General features: G+C 47.7%; 1 protein-coding gene across 1 annotated transcript; it reads left to right on the top strand.

Moving 5' to 3' along the window:
• The first annotated feature begins 28 nt into the window (after positions 1-28).
• On the top strand, positions 29-8,056 carry MRPL46 (mitochondrial ribosomal protein L46). Its single transcript, XM_077774378.1, has 4 exons — positions 29-286; positions 1,563-1,749; positions 2,514-2,687; positions 7,667-8,056. The coding sequence occupies exons 1-4, from the start codon at positions 59-61 to the stop codon at positions 7,918-7,920; spliced, it is 843 nt and encodes a 280-aa protein (XP_077630504.1). The 5' UTR covers positions 29-58; the 3' UTR covers positions 7,921-8,056.
• The last annotated feature ends 12,654 nt before the right edge of the window (positions 8,057-20,710 follow it).

Below are 20,710 nucleotides of genomic sequence, written 5' to 3'. Positions count from 1 at the left end.
TGTGGGATTGGCCTGGAACCCCGTAGGCAGCCGCGGTGCCTTGTGGGAAGGCAGAAAAATGGCGGCGCCCGTAAGACGGACTGTGTTAGAGGTGGCGAAGGGCTGGCGGCGGTTCGAGGGGCACTGGGCCGGTAGCCTTGGCTCTCGCAGCCTGGCCCTTGCGCCCGCACCCTTGAACAGCGGGTCTCCATGGCGCTTGTTGGGCGCGTTGTGCTTGCAGCGGCCACCGCTGGTCTCGAAGCCGCTGACCCCATTGCAGGAAGAGATGGCGGCTCTACTGCAGCAGGTAGGATTGAGGTGCGGCTCACGGCTTCTAGGAGCTGCTGGGGGAACCAGTAGAGACACGTGAGCCTGGGTTCCATCGCGACCCCGGCACCAGTTAGTCTGAGTGTCCTTGGGCAAGTCTCAGAACTTCCGTGTTATTTACCTGCAGATTCGTATCTACTTTACTGGGTTGGTTTGGTACATAGAAGGCGTTCAATAAAAGATAGTTTGTTTTCATTGTTCTTCATTGTCACGTTAGGCAGCTCTTTGGAGATGGTTTGCCTTTTATTGCACACGCTAGGTGTGCGGTGGTGAAAAGGACGGACTCCTCTGTCCTAGGTCGTCAATAATTTAGAGAGGAGGAAGTCTGTGTTGTGATGTTTAGGAAAAGGTAGTGGGCACATCGCTAAAATGGTGCGATAAAGTCTGTCTGTGTGAGGGGCAAGTAAGAAGACAAGGGCAAATATTAAGCGTAGTGGCTTGAGGGGATTAAATCCCCATAGATAGTGATAGAAGGTGGTTGTTTCCCCAGAGTCTGAGATGTTTTTTGTCTTGGCTACTGAGAGTTCTAAACGTCACTTTGTGCTTTTTACTTGGTTTATTAATTTATTCTGCAAACACTTTATTAATCACTTTATAGATAATCCATTCCCACCTACTTTGTGCAGACGCTGTGCTAAGGGCTAGGCATGCAGTGGTGAATAAGACAGACATGCTGTTCTCAGACTATTCAGTCTAGCGGAGGTGGACCAGTCAGTAACCAAATAATCACATGACTATAACTGCAGAGCTTGATAAGTGTTGTAAAGGAAGATACAGCTACTGTTAGAGCATTTAAGGAGGTGTCAAGGAATATCTCCTTAAGAAAGTGGTATTTAAATTGATAAGTAGGGATTTCCTGGGAGAAGAACATGAGGGACAACATTCTAGTTAGAAAGAACAGTGTCTGTACAAACTCCATGAGGCAGGAAAGTCCATGGTGAGATTCTGATCGAAGACTGACAGGTTCAGAGCATGCTTACCATGGACCATGGGCAGGGAATGCCTTTCCTACTTTTCTGTTCTTTGAAGCAGCCTGATCTTCGATCGCCTTCTAACATTTTAGCAAATGTAGCTCAAGCGCAAAGTGCAGGTGACGTTTTTTTCTTTCTCTTTTTCCTGTGATGTTTTGATTGTATGTCTGGTTATGATGAGTGGTAAAGTTCTTCTTCTGTCAAGCGTGCTACAGCTCTGTTTTCCATTCTGCCTGTTTTTGTTTTTTTTGTTTTTGTTTTTTTTTGTCCTTTTAATTTTCCCAGATTGAGGTAGAGAGAAGTATGTACTCAGACCATGAGCTTCGCGCTTTGGCTGAAGCCCAGAGACTGGCAAAGAAGAAAGCTGACTTGTATGATGAAGAAGATGACCAGAGTGTATTGTTGGTTCAGGATTTGGAAGACGTATGGGAGCAGAAATTCCTACAGTTCAAACCTGGAGCTCGCATAACAGGTTTGTGGTCTTTTCAGGCCAGCAGGAGAGAAAGGAAGGGGGTGGTGGTATTTTGGTTTCCAGACAGGACGTTTGCTTAGCCCTTACTTTGCGTTTTAAGTAACAAGTAATTGCAAAGCTTCTTTCCGGTTGGAGACGAATAAATTTGTTTCCCTGTTCCTCCTATCTACCCTATATAATTTTTAAAGGCCTTTGTAATTTTTGAGTGGGAGGTAAGGGTGTTGGGATAGCCTTTTCTCTCGCAGTGAAACTTCATGAATGTCATCTGAGTAAAAATCCCTTTCGGGAGTGAGAGTAGGAGGGAGATTAAGCTTTTCTCGTTAGTTAGTTTTGTGTGTTTTATCTGAAATCCTTCCTAAAACAGCGGATTGAACTCTCTTATCTTCATTTCCTAACGTGAAGACTAAGGAACAGAGAAAGTGGGGCCTAGTGAAGTCGGTAATCCCAGCGAAGTCGTAGTGTTTGAAGTAGTTTGGGTGTAGCTTCCTTTCCAAAGGCTCAAAGCACTTTGTGTTGTGCTCTTCAAAGGAGAAGTTCAGCTTTTGGTTTTCTCTTCTTACATTGTAGTTTTCTCAAGATTGTGAGCCTCTGCCCTGCAAGAGGTATGAATTCGATGCATCAGGGTTGTAATTTGATTATAAGAAGACAAAGGTTGTGGTTTTGAAGCACAGTCTACCTCCAAGGAAGACCATAAAATTCTGTTCTTCTTGGTTCTGGCAGATCACAGTCTTCTTGTCTTTTTTGACCCCACCTTTTCTCCACAGAAGCCGATAAAAAGAACGACCGAACCTCACCGTACCGGAAGCTAGACAGGAACCTTATTCTGTTGGTCAAAGAGAAGCTTGGAGACGAGGAAATTTGGATACTTCCCCAGGCAGAGTGGCGGCCTGGGGAGACCCTCCGAGGAACAGCTGAGCGAACCCTGGCCACACTGTCAGGTGAGCTCTCTGCCCTCCTCTGGACCTCCCAACTCCCTTCCGGCTCAGTCACAGGCCGACTCAGGAGGGTGACTTTAAGGGTTGGAGGTGGCTCGTTAATGGAAACTTTGATATCTCTAAACATTTCAGCCAGAAAAAAAAAATTGTAGATCAGTTGAGAGTCTTTGTCCCACTGAGATTTTTAAATTTTATTTTCTTTCTTTATAGTACAGCACATTGGTCTTCCTGATGGCAGAAGAAACAGTTCTTTCTTTCACTTGTAAAACATACTCGCTTTATCGAGCTCCATTTTTTTTTTCTACTCTTTGTGTGGGTTGAATTTTTTTCCCCCTAAAATCTACCTTCTCATTCTCCAACTAACACTATCCACATGGCAGCTGCTTCTGAAGGGAAAGTACGAGGTCCAGCCACAGGCTCGGATCTCAAAGTTTAAGCCAGTGGCTCTTTTCTTTATAAAGACTATGGTCTCAGTTCCTAGATGGGGAGGTTGGTGAGACTGCAGGGTTGGCCGAGTGGATCCTGTCATTTGGCCTTCACCATCTGGCCACACATCACTGTGTGTTCTGAATTCTAACCCAGCAGACCTTTCTGCGTTCCTCAAGTAATGCGGTCATTCATGCATCTCTATTTTGAGGCCATGCTGGTCTCTGACCAGAGCGGTTTACTCCTCCCTCATCTGACTCCTTGGTTTTGGAGGCTCAGCTTATACATTACACCTTGTGTGGTAGAACCTTCTCCAAGCCCCTCCGAGGCCTACTCCTCCCTCTTGGCTCCCATAGATTTGTGTGCACCTCTTGTTCATTTCATGCGATAAACATTTGCTCTGAGCCTGCCGTTTGCTGGACGCCCTTCAGGCACTGGGGTCCCAGCGACGAGCAGGACGCTACCCCAGCTCTGCCCGAGCTTATGTTCTAATGGAGAATATGCCCTTTCACTTCCTCCATTGCCTGACAGTCTTTTATTGACACGTTTCTGTCCCCAGCTAGAATTCTGACCCCCTCAGAGGCCTGGACAGTGTCTGTTCTTCCCCATCGTCGCAGCTCTCAGCAAAGTACGTGGCTCACGACATAGGTGTGGCAGGGTCGGTGCGCTGCCACTTTCCTGGCCCTGCCACGAGCACGAGCTAACGCAGCAGCAGCCACGTCGGCCCTTCTCCACGGTGGGGGGCCTGCGAGAGCGGCTGAGACAGATGGAGTGGGTGGGGACCTGGGGACCTTAGCTGTGCTCCCGTGTCCTCAGCTGACACCTGTGTTCAGATCCTCTGATTCCCTCACACGTTCGTGAGCGATGCTGGCTCAGCCCTTCCTCCTGTGAGCCACGTGGGGAGGCTTCCACTCGGCATCCACTTTCCTCCTTTTCATGTTCTTGTTGTAATAAATAAACGTCAGAGGACATGTGTAAAAGAAGTATTCACACTAAATGGGTGTATAACAGATAAAAATGTGTTGATTTATTGCAGTTATTAAAACCGTAGATAATGTAAAATAATTAAAGTGGTGAAGAAAAGCTCAAGAAATGTAAGAGTATGGAGGCGTAAAAGTCAGAGTCCGTGTATTTCCTTCCCGCTGGCACCTCCCTTCCCCAGTCTTTCTGCAAGATGGAATTCCTAGAGGTGGAATTGATGGTCAAGGATGGACCCTTAAGGTTTTGATAGGTACTGTGACACTGGACATTTTCAGGAGTGGTGTAGGGGAGGGTCTGTTTGTCTAGACCCCACCAACATATGAAATCGTCTCTTTTTAATTTTTGCCTGTGTTAGTAAAAACATGATCTCTTTTGCATTTGCATTTTCCTGATTGCTAGTGAGATGGACCATATTTTCATATGTTTATTGGCTATTTGTATTTATTTGTAAGTGCATATTTATGTTTTTTAATGTTTTTAAATTTTATTTATTTCTTTACATTTATTTATTTTTGAGAGGCAGAGAGACACAGAGCACAAGTGGGGGAGGGGCAGAGAGAGAGGGTGACACAGAATCTGAAGCAGGCTCCGGGCTCTGAACTGGCAACACAGAGCCCAATGTGGGGCTTGAACCCACGGACAGCGAGATCACGACCTGAGCCAAAGTTGGATGTTTAAGCGACTGAGCCACCTACGCACCCCTTTAATGTTTTTATAAATTTTTGTTTCTTAAAAAATTTTTTTAATAATTGTCATTTTTGAGAGAGCATGAGCAGAGCACAGCAGAAAGAGAGGGAGACACAGAATCTGAACAGACTCTAGGTTCTGTGCTGTCAGCACAGAATCCGATGTGGAGCTCGCATTCATGAACTGCGAAATCATCACTCAAACTGAAGTCGGATGCCCTACTGACTGAGCCACCCAGATTCCCTGTTTGTTTATTTTTGAAAGAGGGCGAGAGATAGAGTGTGAGTCGGGGAGAGGCAGAGGGAGAGGAGACACAGAATCCAAAGCAGGCTGCAGGCTCTGAACTGTCAGCACAGAGTCTGACGAGGGGCTTGAGGAAGCTTCATGAACCAACTGTGAGATTGTGACCTGAGCCGAAGTTGTGTGCTTAACCTTCTGAGCCACCAAGGCTCCACTGTGAGTGCCTGTTTAGATTCTTTGCTCATTTTATAATGAACCATTTCTTTTTTCTTCTTGTTTTGATTATGTTTTTAAGTACGTTTTTCCAGATTATATAAAAATAATACATATTCATTGAAATAAGTGAAAAATTCAGGAGAGTATAAAGGGACTTTCCAGTATAATTCCACCACTTGTAGATACCCACTGCTGACATTTGTGTGTGTGTGTGTTGCAGGCGAACTCACATCATACATATATTCCTCATGTGACGCTAACAGTGGCTTTTTTGTTTTGTTTTTTATTAGTACTGAGAAGCAGTTCATTATATATGGTGTCTAGTAAAGGTAATATAGGATAAGTAATTTCAGGTCTCAGAGACACCTGCCATTAACACTTTTTGGTGTATCCTATTAGAAATCACAAGCACAGGGGCACCTGGGTGGCTCACGTAGCTGAGGCTCAGGTCATGATCTCGCAGTTTGTGAGTTCAAGTCCCGTATGGGGCTCTGTGCTGACAGCTTGGAGCCTGGAGCCTGCTTCCGTTTCTCTGTCTCCCTCTCTTTCTGCCCCTCCCTGGCTCACGCTCTGTCTTTCTAAAAAATGAACATTAAAAAAAAAATCACAGGTACATACATACCCTGTCTGGGTTTTGTTCCCATGTATAGTAGGAACATGGTCACATACCTCTGTTTTCTCTTCTGTACGGCTTGTAAGCGTCTCTCTGTGCTGGCATGGGAGGCCGTAGCTTACGCCTTCTGACACCTGTGTGTGATTTCCCAGTCGGTGTGCACTGCACTTCCCCTCACCAGTCTGTTGCCTTTTACAAACAAGCTGTAGTGAGCGCCCTCGTAAACTCATCTTTGCTTGCGTGCGCAGAGAAACTTATCTGGGAGGATCGAGTTCTAGAAGCAGCATCTCTGGATGAAAGGTACGCCAACATAAAATTGATAACTCTCAGCAAAGGTGGCGGTTATCACCAATTTCTACCCCAACAATATACACGAGAGTGCTCGTTTTTTTTTCTCTTATCCGTGACAGGCAGTGGTCAAAGTTTTGGGACTTCGGTAATAATGACAAGCTGTTGTTTGAATTTGTGTTTTCTTAATTGTTAATTAAGATTGAGCATTTTTCAATGAGTTTATAGATCAGCGATACTTATTTTGTGTGGAAGTTCCTGTTTATATGCTTAGTTCATTTTTCTTTTAGATTTGTTGGCTTTTTTCTCATTAATCTCTGAATACTTCATATACCTGAAGATATTCTTCTTCCGTGGAGCATGTCGAAAATATTTTTCTTAGCGGGTCGGTTTGGTCTTTGACTTTTATGCTTTGTTTTTCCTGGTAGAAATTTTATGCAAATAAATAGTTTTCTCTTTTATGGATTTTTTGAACTTTGTGTCTTGGTTAGGGTTCCCCCCTCAAAAATGATACAGAAAGTGTCCCACATTTTTTTCTAGTACTGTTTCGGCTTATTTTTTTTCATTAGTGAAAAATTTGAGGGGTGCCTGGGTGGCTCAGTCAATTAAGCATCCAACTTCAGCTCAGGTCATGATCTCATGGTTTGTGGGTTTGAGCCCTGAGTCAGGCTCCTTGCTGACAGCCAGCTCAGAGCCTGGAGCCTGCTTCAGATTCTATGTCTCCCTCTCTCTCTGACACTCCCCTGCTCATGCTGTCTCTCTCTCACTCTCAGAAATAAATAAAACATTTAAAAAAAATTTGAAGATACAGAAAAGTTCAGGAAATATTAAATATCCATGAACCACCATCCAGAATGAACAATCCTTTTATGAAAGTTAAATGTCTGTTGTTACATCTTTGATCTCTATGGTGTCAGTTTTATTTGAGAACTGAGATTGGTGGAATCCAGCTTTATTTTTCCTCTTTAGCCAGTTCTCCAAATGCCATTTAGTAATTAATCTATCCTTTCCCTCTCCCCTGAAGGGCTCGGTCAAGGTTAATGCGTTGTTATAGATTGCGGATAGTATCTCTCCATCTGTCTTTGTCTTTTAACTTTGGTTATGATATTTTCACCCTACAGACGTCAATGGGGTCCTTTTTCTGCTTTTCAAGGAACACTCCCTTTAAAAGGCTAATGAGCTTTGCTTTACAGATACCAAGTATCTTGGTCCGTCATCAGCCGACAGTGGCCAGGCTGAGTCTAGGAGCACAGTGCTGTGACTCCAGGTTAGTGGCATTTGAGCTGCATTGCTGACTTCAGTTGGAAGGCAGTATCTTGGCACATGCGATGGACCCGGCGAATCTGGAGGCCCCCGTGGGCCAGGAACGTTTGGATGCAGAGGGGAGGAGGCTCTGCAGAAATGATCCTCGTCCTCACTCCCAGCGATTGCTCTTACAGAGACCCCCCCCCCAGTGATTTGGGGGGCCAGAGTAAACAGGTGGGTGTATCCTTATCTTCCAATTCTGTTTCCTCCCCATCCTCCCCTTCAGAAAACAAAGTGGAAGCCAAGTTCCTGGGAAATGCGCCCTGTGGCCACTACAAGTTCAAGTTCCCTCAGGCAATGCGGACAGAGAGTAGCCTCGGGGCCAAAGTATTCTTCTTCAAAGCACTGCTCTTAACCGGAGGAGACTTCTCCCAGGCCCGGAAGAAGGGCCAGCATGTCTGGGTCTGTAAGGAAGAGCTGGGTGACTACTTGCAACCGAAGTACCTGGCCCAGGTTAGGCGATTTCTCTTGGACCTCTGACAGACAGCGTGGTGCTGCTGTGGACAGTCCCCGCACAGGCCTGCCATCAGGGCCCTGAGGACACTGTGTGCTGGCCCCGTCTTTGCTGGGAATATCGTGCAGCAAACTCGGAGAAATAAATGCGTTTATCCTCGTGTGGGTCTTGTCTGATTTGTCCTTTGAGAACAACTGGCTTTTCCCTGTGAAGAGAGGGCTGTCTCTCAGGGCTCCTTGCGCCTGTATCCAGGCTGATAACTGAGTGTGGCATGACTTCATAGTGAATCAGCTGGCTCCCTGGGCCCAGAAGGAGAACCCAGGGAAGTGAACTGAACTTCTAAAAGCCTTGAGTTCTGTGAACGCTTCTAGGCTCAGGCAAAAAAAGAAAAAACTAGTTCTGTGTAGTCTTTTGGCCTCTATCTGTTTTGTGTTTTCCTTCCTTTGTACCTGATATGAAAGTGTATCAGTCTAGCCTAGGAAATTATTTCTTCCTTTGCTTTTTTCTTTGGGATTTTTTTTCCTTTCCTTTTTTTTTTTTTTTTAAAGCATTTTGTGTTTAAACAATTTAATCATATCTTTTCTGAGACAGCTGTGTGAAATAATCAGGTCGGACTGTCACCTCCCTTTTATCAACGGGGGATCGTGGCCGCATGGGACTTTGCCCAGTGTCTTAAGTCACTGAGGGTGTGGGAGGAGAAGGCTGGTCTCTTGTCTCCGCGTTGGGGCTCTTGATCCCTCCCTGTGTTGCTTGAGTCACCACTGGTCCCTGGCACACAGTGGGCACCCAGGGAACGTTTGCTCAGTGAGTGGAGGGGAGGGAGGGTCTCAGGCCCGCGTCTGTCTGCGCAGGGTGCTGGTTTCAGCGCAGGGGTGTAGTCCTGACTCCCAGCTCCCGCGTTTCCCCTCCCACGGCCTTCTGGGTTGAATGGACGGGCCTGTGCAACGTAAGCTGACGAACTGGGATTTCTGTTTCTGCTTCGGATGTAGCCTCGTCTTCTTCCCCAGGCTCAGGGAGATTGCTTTCCGAGGTTAAAATTGAGGTGCCTTGTCCTGATAATGCCCTCCTTCCCATGTACCCCCTGCACATGCTCTTTCCCTGCGTTGCAGTCGGGAGGTGTCCCCTCGCTGAGGCTTGCTGATTTCATGGGCAGTGGCGCCACCCTGAGATTGAAACCTGGCCATCAAGTGAGGGTAAGTGCAGACATGGGGCCAGGGGTGCATTTCTCTTTCTGGGATTTGGAGTGAGTTGTACAGGTGAACATATTTGCCACCTCAGGGAACTCCAGCCTGGAAGGGAAGGGATCCCCAGGGTGAGGTGGAGACTACTTTCAAGACTGTGATACGATGACCTATTAAAAAAAATATATTTTTGGTCTGTACCTATTCCTTGCACAGAACTCCTATGGAGTTAATGGTTTTGAGAGTGATCAAGGTATCTTTTGTTATGTTAACGAGGTGAATTTTAGAAAGCCCCTTGGTAACCTGAGGATGGGAGCTGGTTGCCTGGGAAGCCAACCATGTGGCTAGAGGGTTGGAACTTTCAGTCCCACCCCCTGACCTAGGAGGGAGAAGGCTGGAGTTGGAGTTCAGTCACCCATGCCGGCCAAGGATGTAATTAATCAGTCTTGCCGGTGAAATGAAGCCTTCATAAAAATCTGGAAGGATAGTGGATGGTGTTCGGAGAGCTTCCGCGGTTGGTGAGCACTTGGGACTTCCGGGAGGGTGGCACACTCCAAGACAGTGTGGAATTTCTGCACGCTTTCCCCACAGCTGGCCCAGCGCATCTCTTCCATCTGGCCGTTCCTGAGTTACATCCTTTCATAATAGACCAGTATTCTAGGAAGTAACGTGTTTCTCTGAGTTCTGTAAGCCATTCTGGCAAATTAAGTGAGCCCAAAATGGGAGGTCCTTGGAACATCTGATTGAACAGGTTGTCCAGAAGCACAAGTATCTGGACAGATTGGCATCTGATGGATTGGTGGGGGTGGGGAGTCTCATAGGACTGAGCCCTTAACCTGTGAGATCTCATGCTCTCTCCAGGTAGATGGTGTCAGATGGTTCTCTGCGTGAACTGTAGGACACGCAGCTGGTGTGTCTCAGGAATTGCTTTGTGCTGGGGAAAAATTCACACATTGGAATTGGTACCAGAATCTTAATGACTGTTCTTAAGATGCTGCATTCTGTTATAAAGTTGTTTCTTTAATGGGAAATAACACATATACAATTGGTAAATAGAGAAATGGTGTCAGGATAACCCAAATTTAGGTTAGTTCCTATAACATTTTCCCCAGAACGTTAATATTTTGAAGTGATCAGGGACAGGATTGAATTACCTTAAGAAAAAAAGCCACAAATTTTATAGAAGTGCCTTTCTTTATTACAAATAGTGGCTGGTTTAGTAGCTTCAAAAAGCACCATTAGCGTTTCCACCGTGTTAGGCTCTCTGGGGAAATGTGTGGAAAGAAAGATGCCCAGGAAGGTGCCACCCTCCCCTTTGTTTTACAAAATTGATGAAGGAGGTCCTTTCCTGGACCACGTTTTTTTATTTTGATGGCTCCAGTCTCTGCACATGAGGAGGAAGCATGAGCCCCAGCAGTAAAGGTGCAAGGGACCAGTGCACACGCCAGTGGGAGTTTAACTGTGGCAGCATCACTGGGTTTGGTTCTGTTTTATTTGTGCTCTGGCTACAAAATCCCAAGGCTTCTGCGTGGTCTGCCCTAACCCCCTGTCCCCAGAAGCCTTGTTATTTTTGGAGTGTGACTTTACGGGATGCAAGCTTTTTTGGCATGAGAGTTGAAATGACTGTATATGCTGAATGCCAGGCTGACTCTTCCACTGGCTGCCAGACATGACCAGAAAACTGTTCTAGTGTTTCCTTTGGGAGAGGTTCACCAGGGAAGCAAGAGGTGATGTTCTCTGTGTTTTAGGGGATGGGCACCTTCCAGGAAAATGGTAGGAGGAAGTTAAAAGTGTGGTGTGGGTTTGGGGGTTAGGAATTGCAGTTGGAGGTGTGTTTGTATGCCCTTAGAAGAGAATGCCACTTAGAAGAAGTGAAAACGCCTTTAGAAGGCTTCCAGAAGTCGAGCCCCCACCTGGTCATTGCCTCCGCAAATGATTTGCAGTCACTTCATTTTTGCTTACCTTTGCTGGTACTGTGGAGAAAGTATTACCACTCTTACAAACTTGTATTCCTGGTCATTTATCCTCAAGCGTAAGTACCTGCTGTGCCTTTTCCGCTTCCACACTTAACGCTTTATAGGACAAGGAGTTGTTTGGCTCCGACACCTAACTGATTCCAGATCCTAGGACAGAGCCCACCTCATGGCCACAATGAAGAATATTGAAGTGAATCAGCCTCCTTCCCCTTGAGTATTGAACTTGGGGGTCAGGAAACCTGGGTTTGAATTTGCTTTATGACCTGAGGCAAGTGTCAACCACGAAGGAATTCATTGAAACTGTAAGCAAACAGGCATTTTATTTAGGCAGTGAGTTCTGCAACTTGGGATACACAGTCCCAGGTAAAATCCTGACTTTGTGTCCGGAGGAAGACAAAGAAGGGGTGGAATGAAAAAGGCCGACCATCTCAAGGACAGTTGTCCTTAAGGTCTTTTATGCAAAACAGGGATTGAAACTAGGTTCACTGGGATTGGTTGGGTTAATATGCAAATGAGGGATTGAATTGGCTGTTTTCGAAGTGATGAATGGGACCAGTGCAGGGGTGATTAGTAAGTGAAGTCCCCCCTGAGGGCTTGTATCTGGCAGAAAGTTCCCAGTTCTCTCTCATGAGGATGGGCCTAAGGTCCTGCACTGTTTTGGCTTCCCGACCCTATTTTATTTTATTTTGTTTTTAAAATATTTATTTATTTATTTTGAGAGAGAGAGAGTGAGCATGCACACAAGAGCAGGAGGGGCAGAGAGAGGGGGAGAGAACCAGTCAGGCTCTGGGTCACAGGACAGCCTGAGCGGGTAACAAGAGTCGGATGCAACCTGCTGAGCCACCAGGCCCCCCTGCCCCACCCCACCCCACCCTGTTCTTTCAGCTAGGCTGACCTGCTCCATCCTGAAGTCTTGCACAAGTCTCTGGACAGAGTGGAGAAACTGTACTGGGGTCTGTCCCCACAGCATCCATTTCTGTCTAAACCAGTAGGGCAGGCGTCATTATCCCTAGTTTATAGATGAGGAAAGAGACTCTGAGGGTTCGATAACTTGCATGGGGGGACTCGCTAGTACATTGTGGGATCAGAATCTGAACTCCTCCGATTTGTGTACCAAGCTAGTTCTGAAGTTCTCTTGACTTTACCTCTCTCATCTGTCAGAAGAAGAAGATACTATTTCTCAGCTAATGTGATAATTTATGTGAAAATACTTAGCACTGTGCATGGCTTGTTGTAAACACTAAGGAAGAATGTTCCCCTTCCAGTGTATTGAGGCCCCTGAATCCTTCGGAGCCCACCTGTGTCCTCTTTAGCTTTTGCAGCTCCCATTTCTCACCTTGCCTACGTGCTGCTTGTGGCAACCAAGCGTTTCTGACCTATTTGGAAAGGGACACGGGACATTGGAGATTAATGGATTCCAGCAGCCGTCTTCAAAATGGATGGGTGGGCAGATCAGTCCCATAAGCACATGCGACTGGCTGGGCGTGCAAGCACGGTCCCACCCGGACCAGGAAACCCAGAGCTACTTCGAGGCGCCGGCCTGTGGGGCACCAACACAGAATGGACTTGGGGGCCCATCCTTACCCCAGCAGGGGAAAAGCACAGCTTTTAAAAGGTCAGCAACCCAGTTAAGAGCTCACAGATCACAAAGCTGCAAGCACACACAGCAAGATAGAGGCTCTTTGCCTAAAACCTTAGGGTAGCCTCATTCCCCACTTCGCTGCATTTCCTGGAAGCTTGGATCCTAGCCAGTCACTGCAGTCTATCCGTCACCTCCCACTTGCCTGGAATGTCAGTGTGTAAGGCCACAGGACGTGAAGGAAGGAGTTGCTCTTCTTGTTTCTAGGAGAGGTGTCCCCAGTAGACAGGCTCAGGGAGAGCCCAGGGCCTGACCCTGGAGGTGCCCTGTGAGGCGGGGTGGGTTGGCTAGGGAGGTACTGGTCCAGAGCAGGGAGTAGGTGCGTGTGCATGTACACACATGCACGTGCGCACGTGTACACACACACACACACCAGCTACCTTGCCTCAAGTCATCCTCAAATGAGCCGAAGGAGGCGGGGGCAGCTTTTGTTTAGAGGATTTGGCAGTACAGACACACCACCGATTGCTGAAGAATCAGATACCCAGGCCCCAAGTAGCTGCTGAATGGTCTAAGAAGGGACTGAGGTGGGGGAGAGACTCCCCCGGTTCCCCTTGGGCCCAGAAGGGGGAGAATGGCCCTCGCACAGTCACATGAGGACCGCTGAAGACAAAGGACTGGTAGACGAAGTTGGGAGCGTCCTGGGACTGCAGGGCTTGGAGGACATCTCCAGGTCTGGAAGCCTTGGGGTAGAACCGGCTGAGAAGGGAGAGGTGGGGTGGGTGGGGGTAGAGAGGGCTAAGGCGGGGCTTCCGGATTCCTCTGGGGTTGGATCTTTTGCAAGAGCACCACAAGATGGCAGAATTTGCTTGACAACCACTGTGTCCCTTACAATCTCACTGCGTCTGGCCTTAGGCCATTACCTGGAAGAGGCTTCTTGCCCAGACTCTGCTGGGTCTTCTTGTCTCCTGGGGTCAGGGGGCTAGCCTGAAGCTATGTGCCTGGGGTCAGGGGCATAGCCTGAAACCATGTGCCCTAGGGTCAGGAGGGGGTAGCCTAAAGCCATGTGCCCTGGTTGTGGGGGGGGTAGCCTGAAGCCATGTGCCCTGGGGTCAGGGGTGTAGCCTGAAGCTGACATGCGACCGACCAACACAGATGGGGGGCATGTTCTCCCAGTCTGCCTCACTGGATTCTCCTGTCACCCCTGCGCGGCAGCTTGTATTCTCCCCACATTTTGATCCACAGAAAAGCTCGGGGAGGTCAAGTGACTCTGCGAAGGTCTCCTATCCAATGTGTGGTGGAGCCAAGATTGAACCCCCAGCCACCCGCTACCCCATGCTGCCTAGACAGTTACCTTTGCATCATCTAGTTCCCGTACCTGTCACCACGGGCAGTCTGCTGCAGGCCCATGGAGCCCTGGAAAGGCCTGAACTGGTGCAGTTTGGGAGACTATGGAAAGGATTTGGAGTTGAGAACAATGAGACTGCAGAACTTGAAGCCACTGAAGTCAGAGAATGACAAGAGTCATGGTCCTCATGTGTGCATGCTACTTCTACACGGGAAGGTGATCAGTCTCCTTTGGATTGGAGGCGGTGAGCTTGAAATGCAGCAGGAGGAATTTTGGGGGAGACTATAACATTAGCCTTATTAAACATCAAAGTGAATTCCTGAAACATTTCAGTGACCATTCAACAAATATTTGTGGAGGAGGTGGTTTGACTGCCAAGCATTGGGAATCAAATGTTGATCAAAATACTCTTGGCCAACGTTTTCTCGATGGTTTAGTGCTGAAGGTGGGGGCAGGAAACAGACCCATCCACCAGTGCAGGGAAACTGCCATGGGAACATAAGTGGTTTGCATCCAGCCTGGTCTGGGGGCTCAAGGAGGGTGTCCTGGACCCACATGGCTAAGCTGAGGCCTGAAGAACAAGGACACATGAGCTGAAGTAGGGAAAGGAGCAGCGAGCAGGTGCTCACAGAGGCCTGAAAGTTCTGTGAGGCTGGAGGGCAGTGCATGTGGGCATTATTTTACAGTGCTTAAAGACAGCTTACGAGCTGTGTTGTTTGAAGGATGTTCATTCCTTCCATCCTGCCAGCCAGGAGAATGGGTTCCATGATCTCTTATTACAGTGAAGCCACATCCTTCCTGGGGGCTAGAACTCTAAAGTCAGTGCACAAATCCTGGACAAACTTCCCACTGAACGATCCTTTAGAATGAGGTCACACTGGGGGAATCCAACATGGCTGGTGTTTCTTCCAGTGACGGAAAGAGTCATGGTTGATTAGGTTGAGGTTAAGATTGCCCAGTGGCTTGTGTTCAGGGGCTTGGTCATATAAAACACCAGGGCTCCCGTACCTGTCGCCAAGGGGAAATTGAGTCAGGTGTATGTCTCCCGAGGAAAGGCCCCAGTTGGGGCAATTTGGAAGAACATGAAGGGGATTCAGACTCACATCCAGTCATCAGGAGGTGTTCCCACGAAGCTAGGCATTCAGGATCCATGGTGGAGTTTCCTCACCCACCTCAGGCTCACTCCAGAGCAGAAGCCTGTGGGAGCAGGGGGTGGAAATGCGCATACTGTTTACAGATTACTAGTCTCACCTTGAAAAATCCCTGAATAGTGGTTCCAATTCTTAAAAACCAAAGGTGCATATAATGTGATTCTATCGCATTTATTTGGTCCCTACTTTTTTTTTTGTAGCTCCCTGCATACTCTCCTGGGCAGTGAGTAATTATCAAGCAATGAAACTTGTGTTTTAACTCATACCCCAAAGAGGCTTGGCCTTAAAGGTGACAAATTAACACCTTTCTTTCTTTCTTTCTTTCTTTTCTTTCTTTTCTTTCATTTCCTTCTTTTCCTTCTTTCTTTTCTTTTCTTTCTTTCTTTTCTTTTCCTTCTTTCTTTCTTTTCTTTTCTTTCTTTCTTTCTTTCTTTCTTTCTTTCTTTCTTTCTTTCTTTCTCTCTCTTTCTTTCTTTCTTTCTTTCTTTCTTTCTTTCTTTCTTTTCTTTCTTTTCTTTCTTTTCTTTCTTTTCTTTCTTGAGAGATTTGGGTTTTTGGGAAAGTTCTTAAGCCAGAGATGGGAGTGCTTAAGTGATAAGGTAATTCTGGCCTCAACCTGTGAGACTATGGGGTGGCTGTAGTGATGATTGTAGATTTTACGTATGGTACACAAATGGGCTGAAAGCAGGTCCCAAAGCTTCACTGAGCTGTGGCTGCATCAATAAAATAAGGATTTTTTTTTGCTAAAAAAAATTTTGTGTCTTATAGCCCCACCTCATATATACCCTTCTGTGAACACCATCCTCTTAACCTTTTTGTGTGCTACAAGACAATGAAAAGTTTTGCATGCGTATCCATCCCCAACAAAGGCACATGGCCACATTTCCTCCTGTGTCCATAGAGAACATTTCTCTACACTTCATTGTTCCTTCCCGTCCCTACTTCTCACCAGTCTCTCACACAGCCGCACACACCACACCCTTGAACATCATGCCATACAGCTTTGAGGATTCGCATCACACGTACACACAGCTTTGAGTGTTCACAGCACACACACATACACACACACGCCCCAAGAGCTTTAAATATTCCTATCACACATATACATACCCTTGAGTGTTCACATCACACACAAACCGTTGGATGCTTGCTTCTATCACACATTTATACAAACCCTTGAAATCCATCTGATGCACACACACCCTTGAGCAGTCACACTAAAACATGTGCACACACATTCTATACACATGCACACATGCACCTTGGAAACCGATAATGCACATGCACATCTTTGAGCATTCACATCACACACAGATTTGAGTATTCACCTCACATGCTTGTTCGGGTCATTTGCCTGTTACTCTCAGATCTGCTTCTCACCCTTTCCCTGCTGTGCTCTACAGTGTGTGTTTGTGGGTGTGTGTATGCACACGCGCGCACATATGCATCAAGGCAGGTGCTGCCCCCTGAAAATTGCATTCTTCCAAGCCTCCTTGCCACTGGGTTCCAGTTGGGTTTGTCCAGTAAGAGGTACTGGTGAGAGATGGGAGGGTGAAGGGGGAGGGCCAGGTATTTCTCCAAATTCTTTGCCTAGGTGGTATTCCCAGCATCTCCTCTGTGGACTCCCTCCCACTAGCAGCCTCCTTCTTGATCCCCGTTCTTGCGGGATGGCCAAGATTCCAGATAGCTCCACCTCCTTCCCACGGCCCTCCACCTCTCTGGGTGGCTTCACTCTCCCCTGTTTTTGTTCAGCCTTTCCAAACACTTTTGTCAATAGTTCCTTGTATTATATTCCCTCTTCTGAACTACCTGGCACGGGCGACTTTTCCCTTCCTGGACCCGACTGCTACTCAGCTGATGCCCACACTTCAGAATTTTCTCTTCCCTGGCCGACAGATTTTCTTCTAACTGCACTTGGATCTTTGTTGGATCCAGTCCTGGCACAGAGCAGGTGTTCAGTGTTTGTTGAATGAATGAGTACGGTGCTCCTCCTCCGTGTTCCAGGATATCTTTGGGGGTCAGAGCTCATTGTATCCCTGAACTAAGTGGCTCAGGGTCATCTTCAGCCCTCTCTGGATGGATCACAAATGACAGCAGTGAACCCAGCCCCATGGACTCCCATCTCGGCCAGAGCCCATTTGGAGAGTGGAGAGTGAACAGCCCTTGGCTTTCTTCTGGAATCTTTTTTTTTTTTTTTTTTAATGTTTTATTTATTTCTGAGAGAGAGAGAGAGAGAGAGAAGAGAGAGAGACAGCGTGAGCAGGGGAAGGTCAGAAAGAGACGGAGACCTAGAATCTGAAGCAGGCTCCAGGCTCTGAGCTGTCAGCACAGAGCCCGATGTGGGCTTGAACTCACAGACCATGAGATCATGACCTGAGCCAAAGTCAGGTGCTTAACCGACTGAGCCACCCAGGCACCCCTTCGTCATGGAATCTTTCAAAGAGCCTACTGTTTAACCAGATTTTGCATCAGCAGCCTAGACACGGTTTCAGAAACAAGGGGACTCTCAGTGCCTGCAATATATAAGAGAGAATGGAGGTGTCTCTCTTTCTCTAATGGTTTGGGTGCACCAGCCCCCAAATCTAAATACCTAGTTCTGAAACTGACTGCGGCAAGCTGTTCTTTGTTTTAGCTTTCTTGCTTGCAGAATCATGAGGGACTGCTACCCATCACTTATTCCTGTCTATAACTTCCTGACCTTGAATAAGTAATATGCCCTTGTGCAAACCTCAGTTTTCTCATCTGCAACATAAGGAGGCTGGATTCACAATGCTGGTGGGGTTGCCACAGGCTAGGTGTTCGTGAGCCGGGTGGGTCCCAGGAAGTACACGTGTTGTCCACAGGGAGGCTCTACGCACAAATGCATCCACAGCCCTGGACTCTCGGAGCCAAAAGCCCTCAGCGTCCTTCTACAGAGCCTCCCTGCGTGCGAGTGCCTCTGAGTAGCCATCTGCCTGTTGCAAATTGACTTAAAGCACTGAAGGCCAATGCAAACATGCAATGACGTGGTGAGGCAGAAGTCACCAACTAAGGCATTAACATGTTTGAGTGAGCTCATAAGGATTAGGCAGAATTACAAAGAGTTTGTGGGAACCCAGGGGAGGGAAAATTGGAGAGGAAAGACAGAGCCGGGGAAAAAGGTAATAACGTCAGCATCCAAACACTTTCACAGGCATTTGATTCAATTTAACGTATTTTTACTTTGAGCAGACTGTTAACACTACATCCTCTGTTGCCCAGTGTCCTACATTTATGTGGACTTTACAACATGCCTGAGGAAGGCAGGGCCATGTCAATATCCTTAATTGACAGATGAGGGGATCCAAGAGCTGGGGAAGTGAAGTGGCATGACCCTTGTCACACACCTAGTAAGTGGCAGAGCTGGGGCTTAAATCCAAGTCCTCATGAGCCACGAGGGACACCCGTGGGAACTGGGCACTGTCAGTAGGGTAGTCACGTGCCTCAGGGCAGCCTTGAGTGGTTCTGTCTGGTGAGCAGCTCCTGACATGCGACAGGAGGTGGTGCTGGCTGGATTCTCACATAGCAATGGGCGAAGCCAGTGAGCTCCTTTACATTTAGAGTCATGAGGCCCAAAGAGGGAGTCTCTTGTCTTGGGCCTCACAAAGAGCCAGAGGCAAAGGCGAGAGACCCCTAGGGCTTTTGTTTAGACACCACGTGGAGTCTCCCAGGCCTCAGCATGAGATCCAGTAGCTTCTGGAAGCCTCTGAGAACCTAGGGTCCTCCCCCCCGTCCTCAAATTCCAGGCTCTGAGGAGCCAGCATGATCATGGTGATGAGCTTTCCTCAGCCCCCTGGCAGGGCTCTTTGGCCTTTAGGACCCCCTCCCAGGAGAGCAGGGATTACCCAGCACACCAGGGCCTATGGAGGCAGAGAGGAGCCAGGCTCATTGCTCTGCGCGGCTTTCCCTGGGATTACAAGATAAGGCATGTGAAGGAACATTAGCTCATCCAAGTTTATGGATTTCGTGGAAATCAAATTGTAGTAATCTCCCTGGCCATCTGGTCTTGGTGCCATTAGCCAGAATTCCCAGAAATCATCTCAGGCCACCATGCAGGGCTGGGGACAGAGCTAGACAGGATCGTTGTGCCCAGGGCCAGGCCAGGAGTGTCCAAGGTCCTCTTGGACCCAGTACCCAAGCGGAGAAGGCAGGAATGGGGCAGCTAGAGCCCAAGCAGGGATGTGAATACTCATTTATTACCTGTAACACTGCGTTACAGGTACCTTCCACCTGTTTGTGCAATGGAAACTCAACCTGGCATTTTAGAAGGGATCATTAGGCACATTTCTGAGGTCGGGAAGATAGGAGGGTTTTTTTTTCTCAATTAGATGCAAACATCGCCTGGCCTCCTTAAGAGCTGCAGCCTGTGGAATGGAGTGTGCTTCTGGAGGCTTGGGCTTTCCCTGCCTGTGAGGAATGGGAAGTCAGATTTTCCAGAGCTCGTAATTTGGGCCCTGTTTCCATGGCTGACAGAAAGCCCAGAGCCCACTGAAGCTTCTGAGGCAGGAAGAAGTGTGGGAGGGCCTGTCTACATACAGGTGAGGTTATGGACTCTGGCTCCAGGTGGCTAGGTTAGAACTCAGCTCTTTTCCACTCAGTAGCTGAGCGGCCTTGGGGAAGTCAGTTTCACTTCTCTGCACCTCCGTTCCTCATCTGCAAAATGGGAATCTAAATAAAACATACCCATGGAGTTGCCGTGAGGATTAAGTGGAAGTATGTATTTTAAGCACTTAGAAGATTGCCTGGAACCAGAGTCCATGAGTCCAGAGATTGCCCCGAGTGTGGGGTTGTAGCTGATAGTTACTCCCAGCAGTGTGCTGGCCAACAGGTGTTTGGAGGTGTGAGCAGTGGGCAGAGAGCACTGTTTCATAGTACTCGCCAGTTTCCGTGGTGTAAACACTCCCACTGTGGCTGTTTTGAGCAGCCACTGTGGTGTCACTGAATGGGGAATTGGGAAGAGGTGCCCCCATCTGGCTCTCCAGCACAGCCCTGGCCCACTGCCTCTGGTGTGATAAGCTTGCTTAATAAATACTAGAAAATCTTCATACCAGCTGGTAAATAGACTCTGCCTTAGAGGCCTCCTGATCTGTTAGCCCTGGCCTCTCCCTATGCTCCTCCCAGACCTCCCACAGGCCCATTAACTAAGAGTTCCCATTATTTGGCCAAAATCTGTTCCGCTAGGTCAAGCCTGGGCCAGACCAGTTGGCGAATTACTCAAAAATCACTAGTCTGCAACCAAGCGGTGCCAGGCCAGTGGGCGGAGTGACCCTGGCGTGTGGACTTGACGCCCAGGCTCACCACTGTCTTCCTCGTCGGACTTCTGCCCGTAGTGTTCCCCAGCACACCCACTAGACAACGACCGAGCTCTGCGTCTGGAGGTTGAACTGGGCAATCTGGAGTGCGCGTTTCTGTTAAGAGAGAGTTTGCACACGATTTGCTTAAATGATTAAAAACTGCAATCCATACGAACCGCTTCACCAGGTTGGAATGAAAATACTGTCACACTTCTTTAATTTCCCCAATTAATTGCTTGAGTGGTCTTTATGATTCAGAAGTTCAGGAT

Source organism: Crocuta crocuta, unplaced genomic scaffold, assembly GCF_008692635.1.
Source record: "Crocuta crocuta isolate KB4526 unplaced genomic scaffold, BGI_CrCroc_1.0 scaffold7, whole genome shotgun sequence".
NCBI classification, from domain to species: Eukaryota; Metazoa; Chordata; class Mammalia; order Carnivora; family Hyaenidae; genus Crocuta; species Crocuta crocuta.
Note: the sequence above shows the minus strand (reverse complement) of the source record. Positions and strands in the feature narration are given on the sequence as shown.

What these genes read in the sequence shown, in the direction of transcription:
- MRPL46 (XM_077774378.1), top strand. Translation starts at nt 59, where the DNA reads ATGGCGGCGCCCGTAAGACGGACTGTGTTAGAGGTGGCGAAGGGCTGG. An exon ending in TGGCGGCTCTACTGCAGCAG is followed by an intron (nt 287 to 1,562) that starts GTAGGATTGAGG and finishes TAATTTTCCCAG; the next exon opens with ATTGAGGTAGAGAGAAGTAT. An exon ending in ACCTGGAGCTCGCATAACAG is followed by an intron (nt 1,750 to 2,513) that starts GTTTGTGGTCTT and finishes TTTTCTCCACAG; the next exon opens with AAGCCGATAAAAAGAACGAC.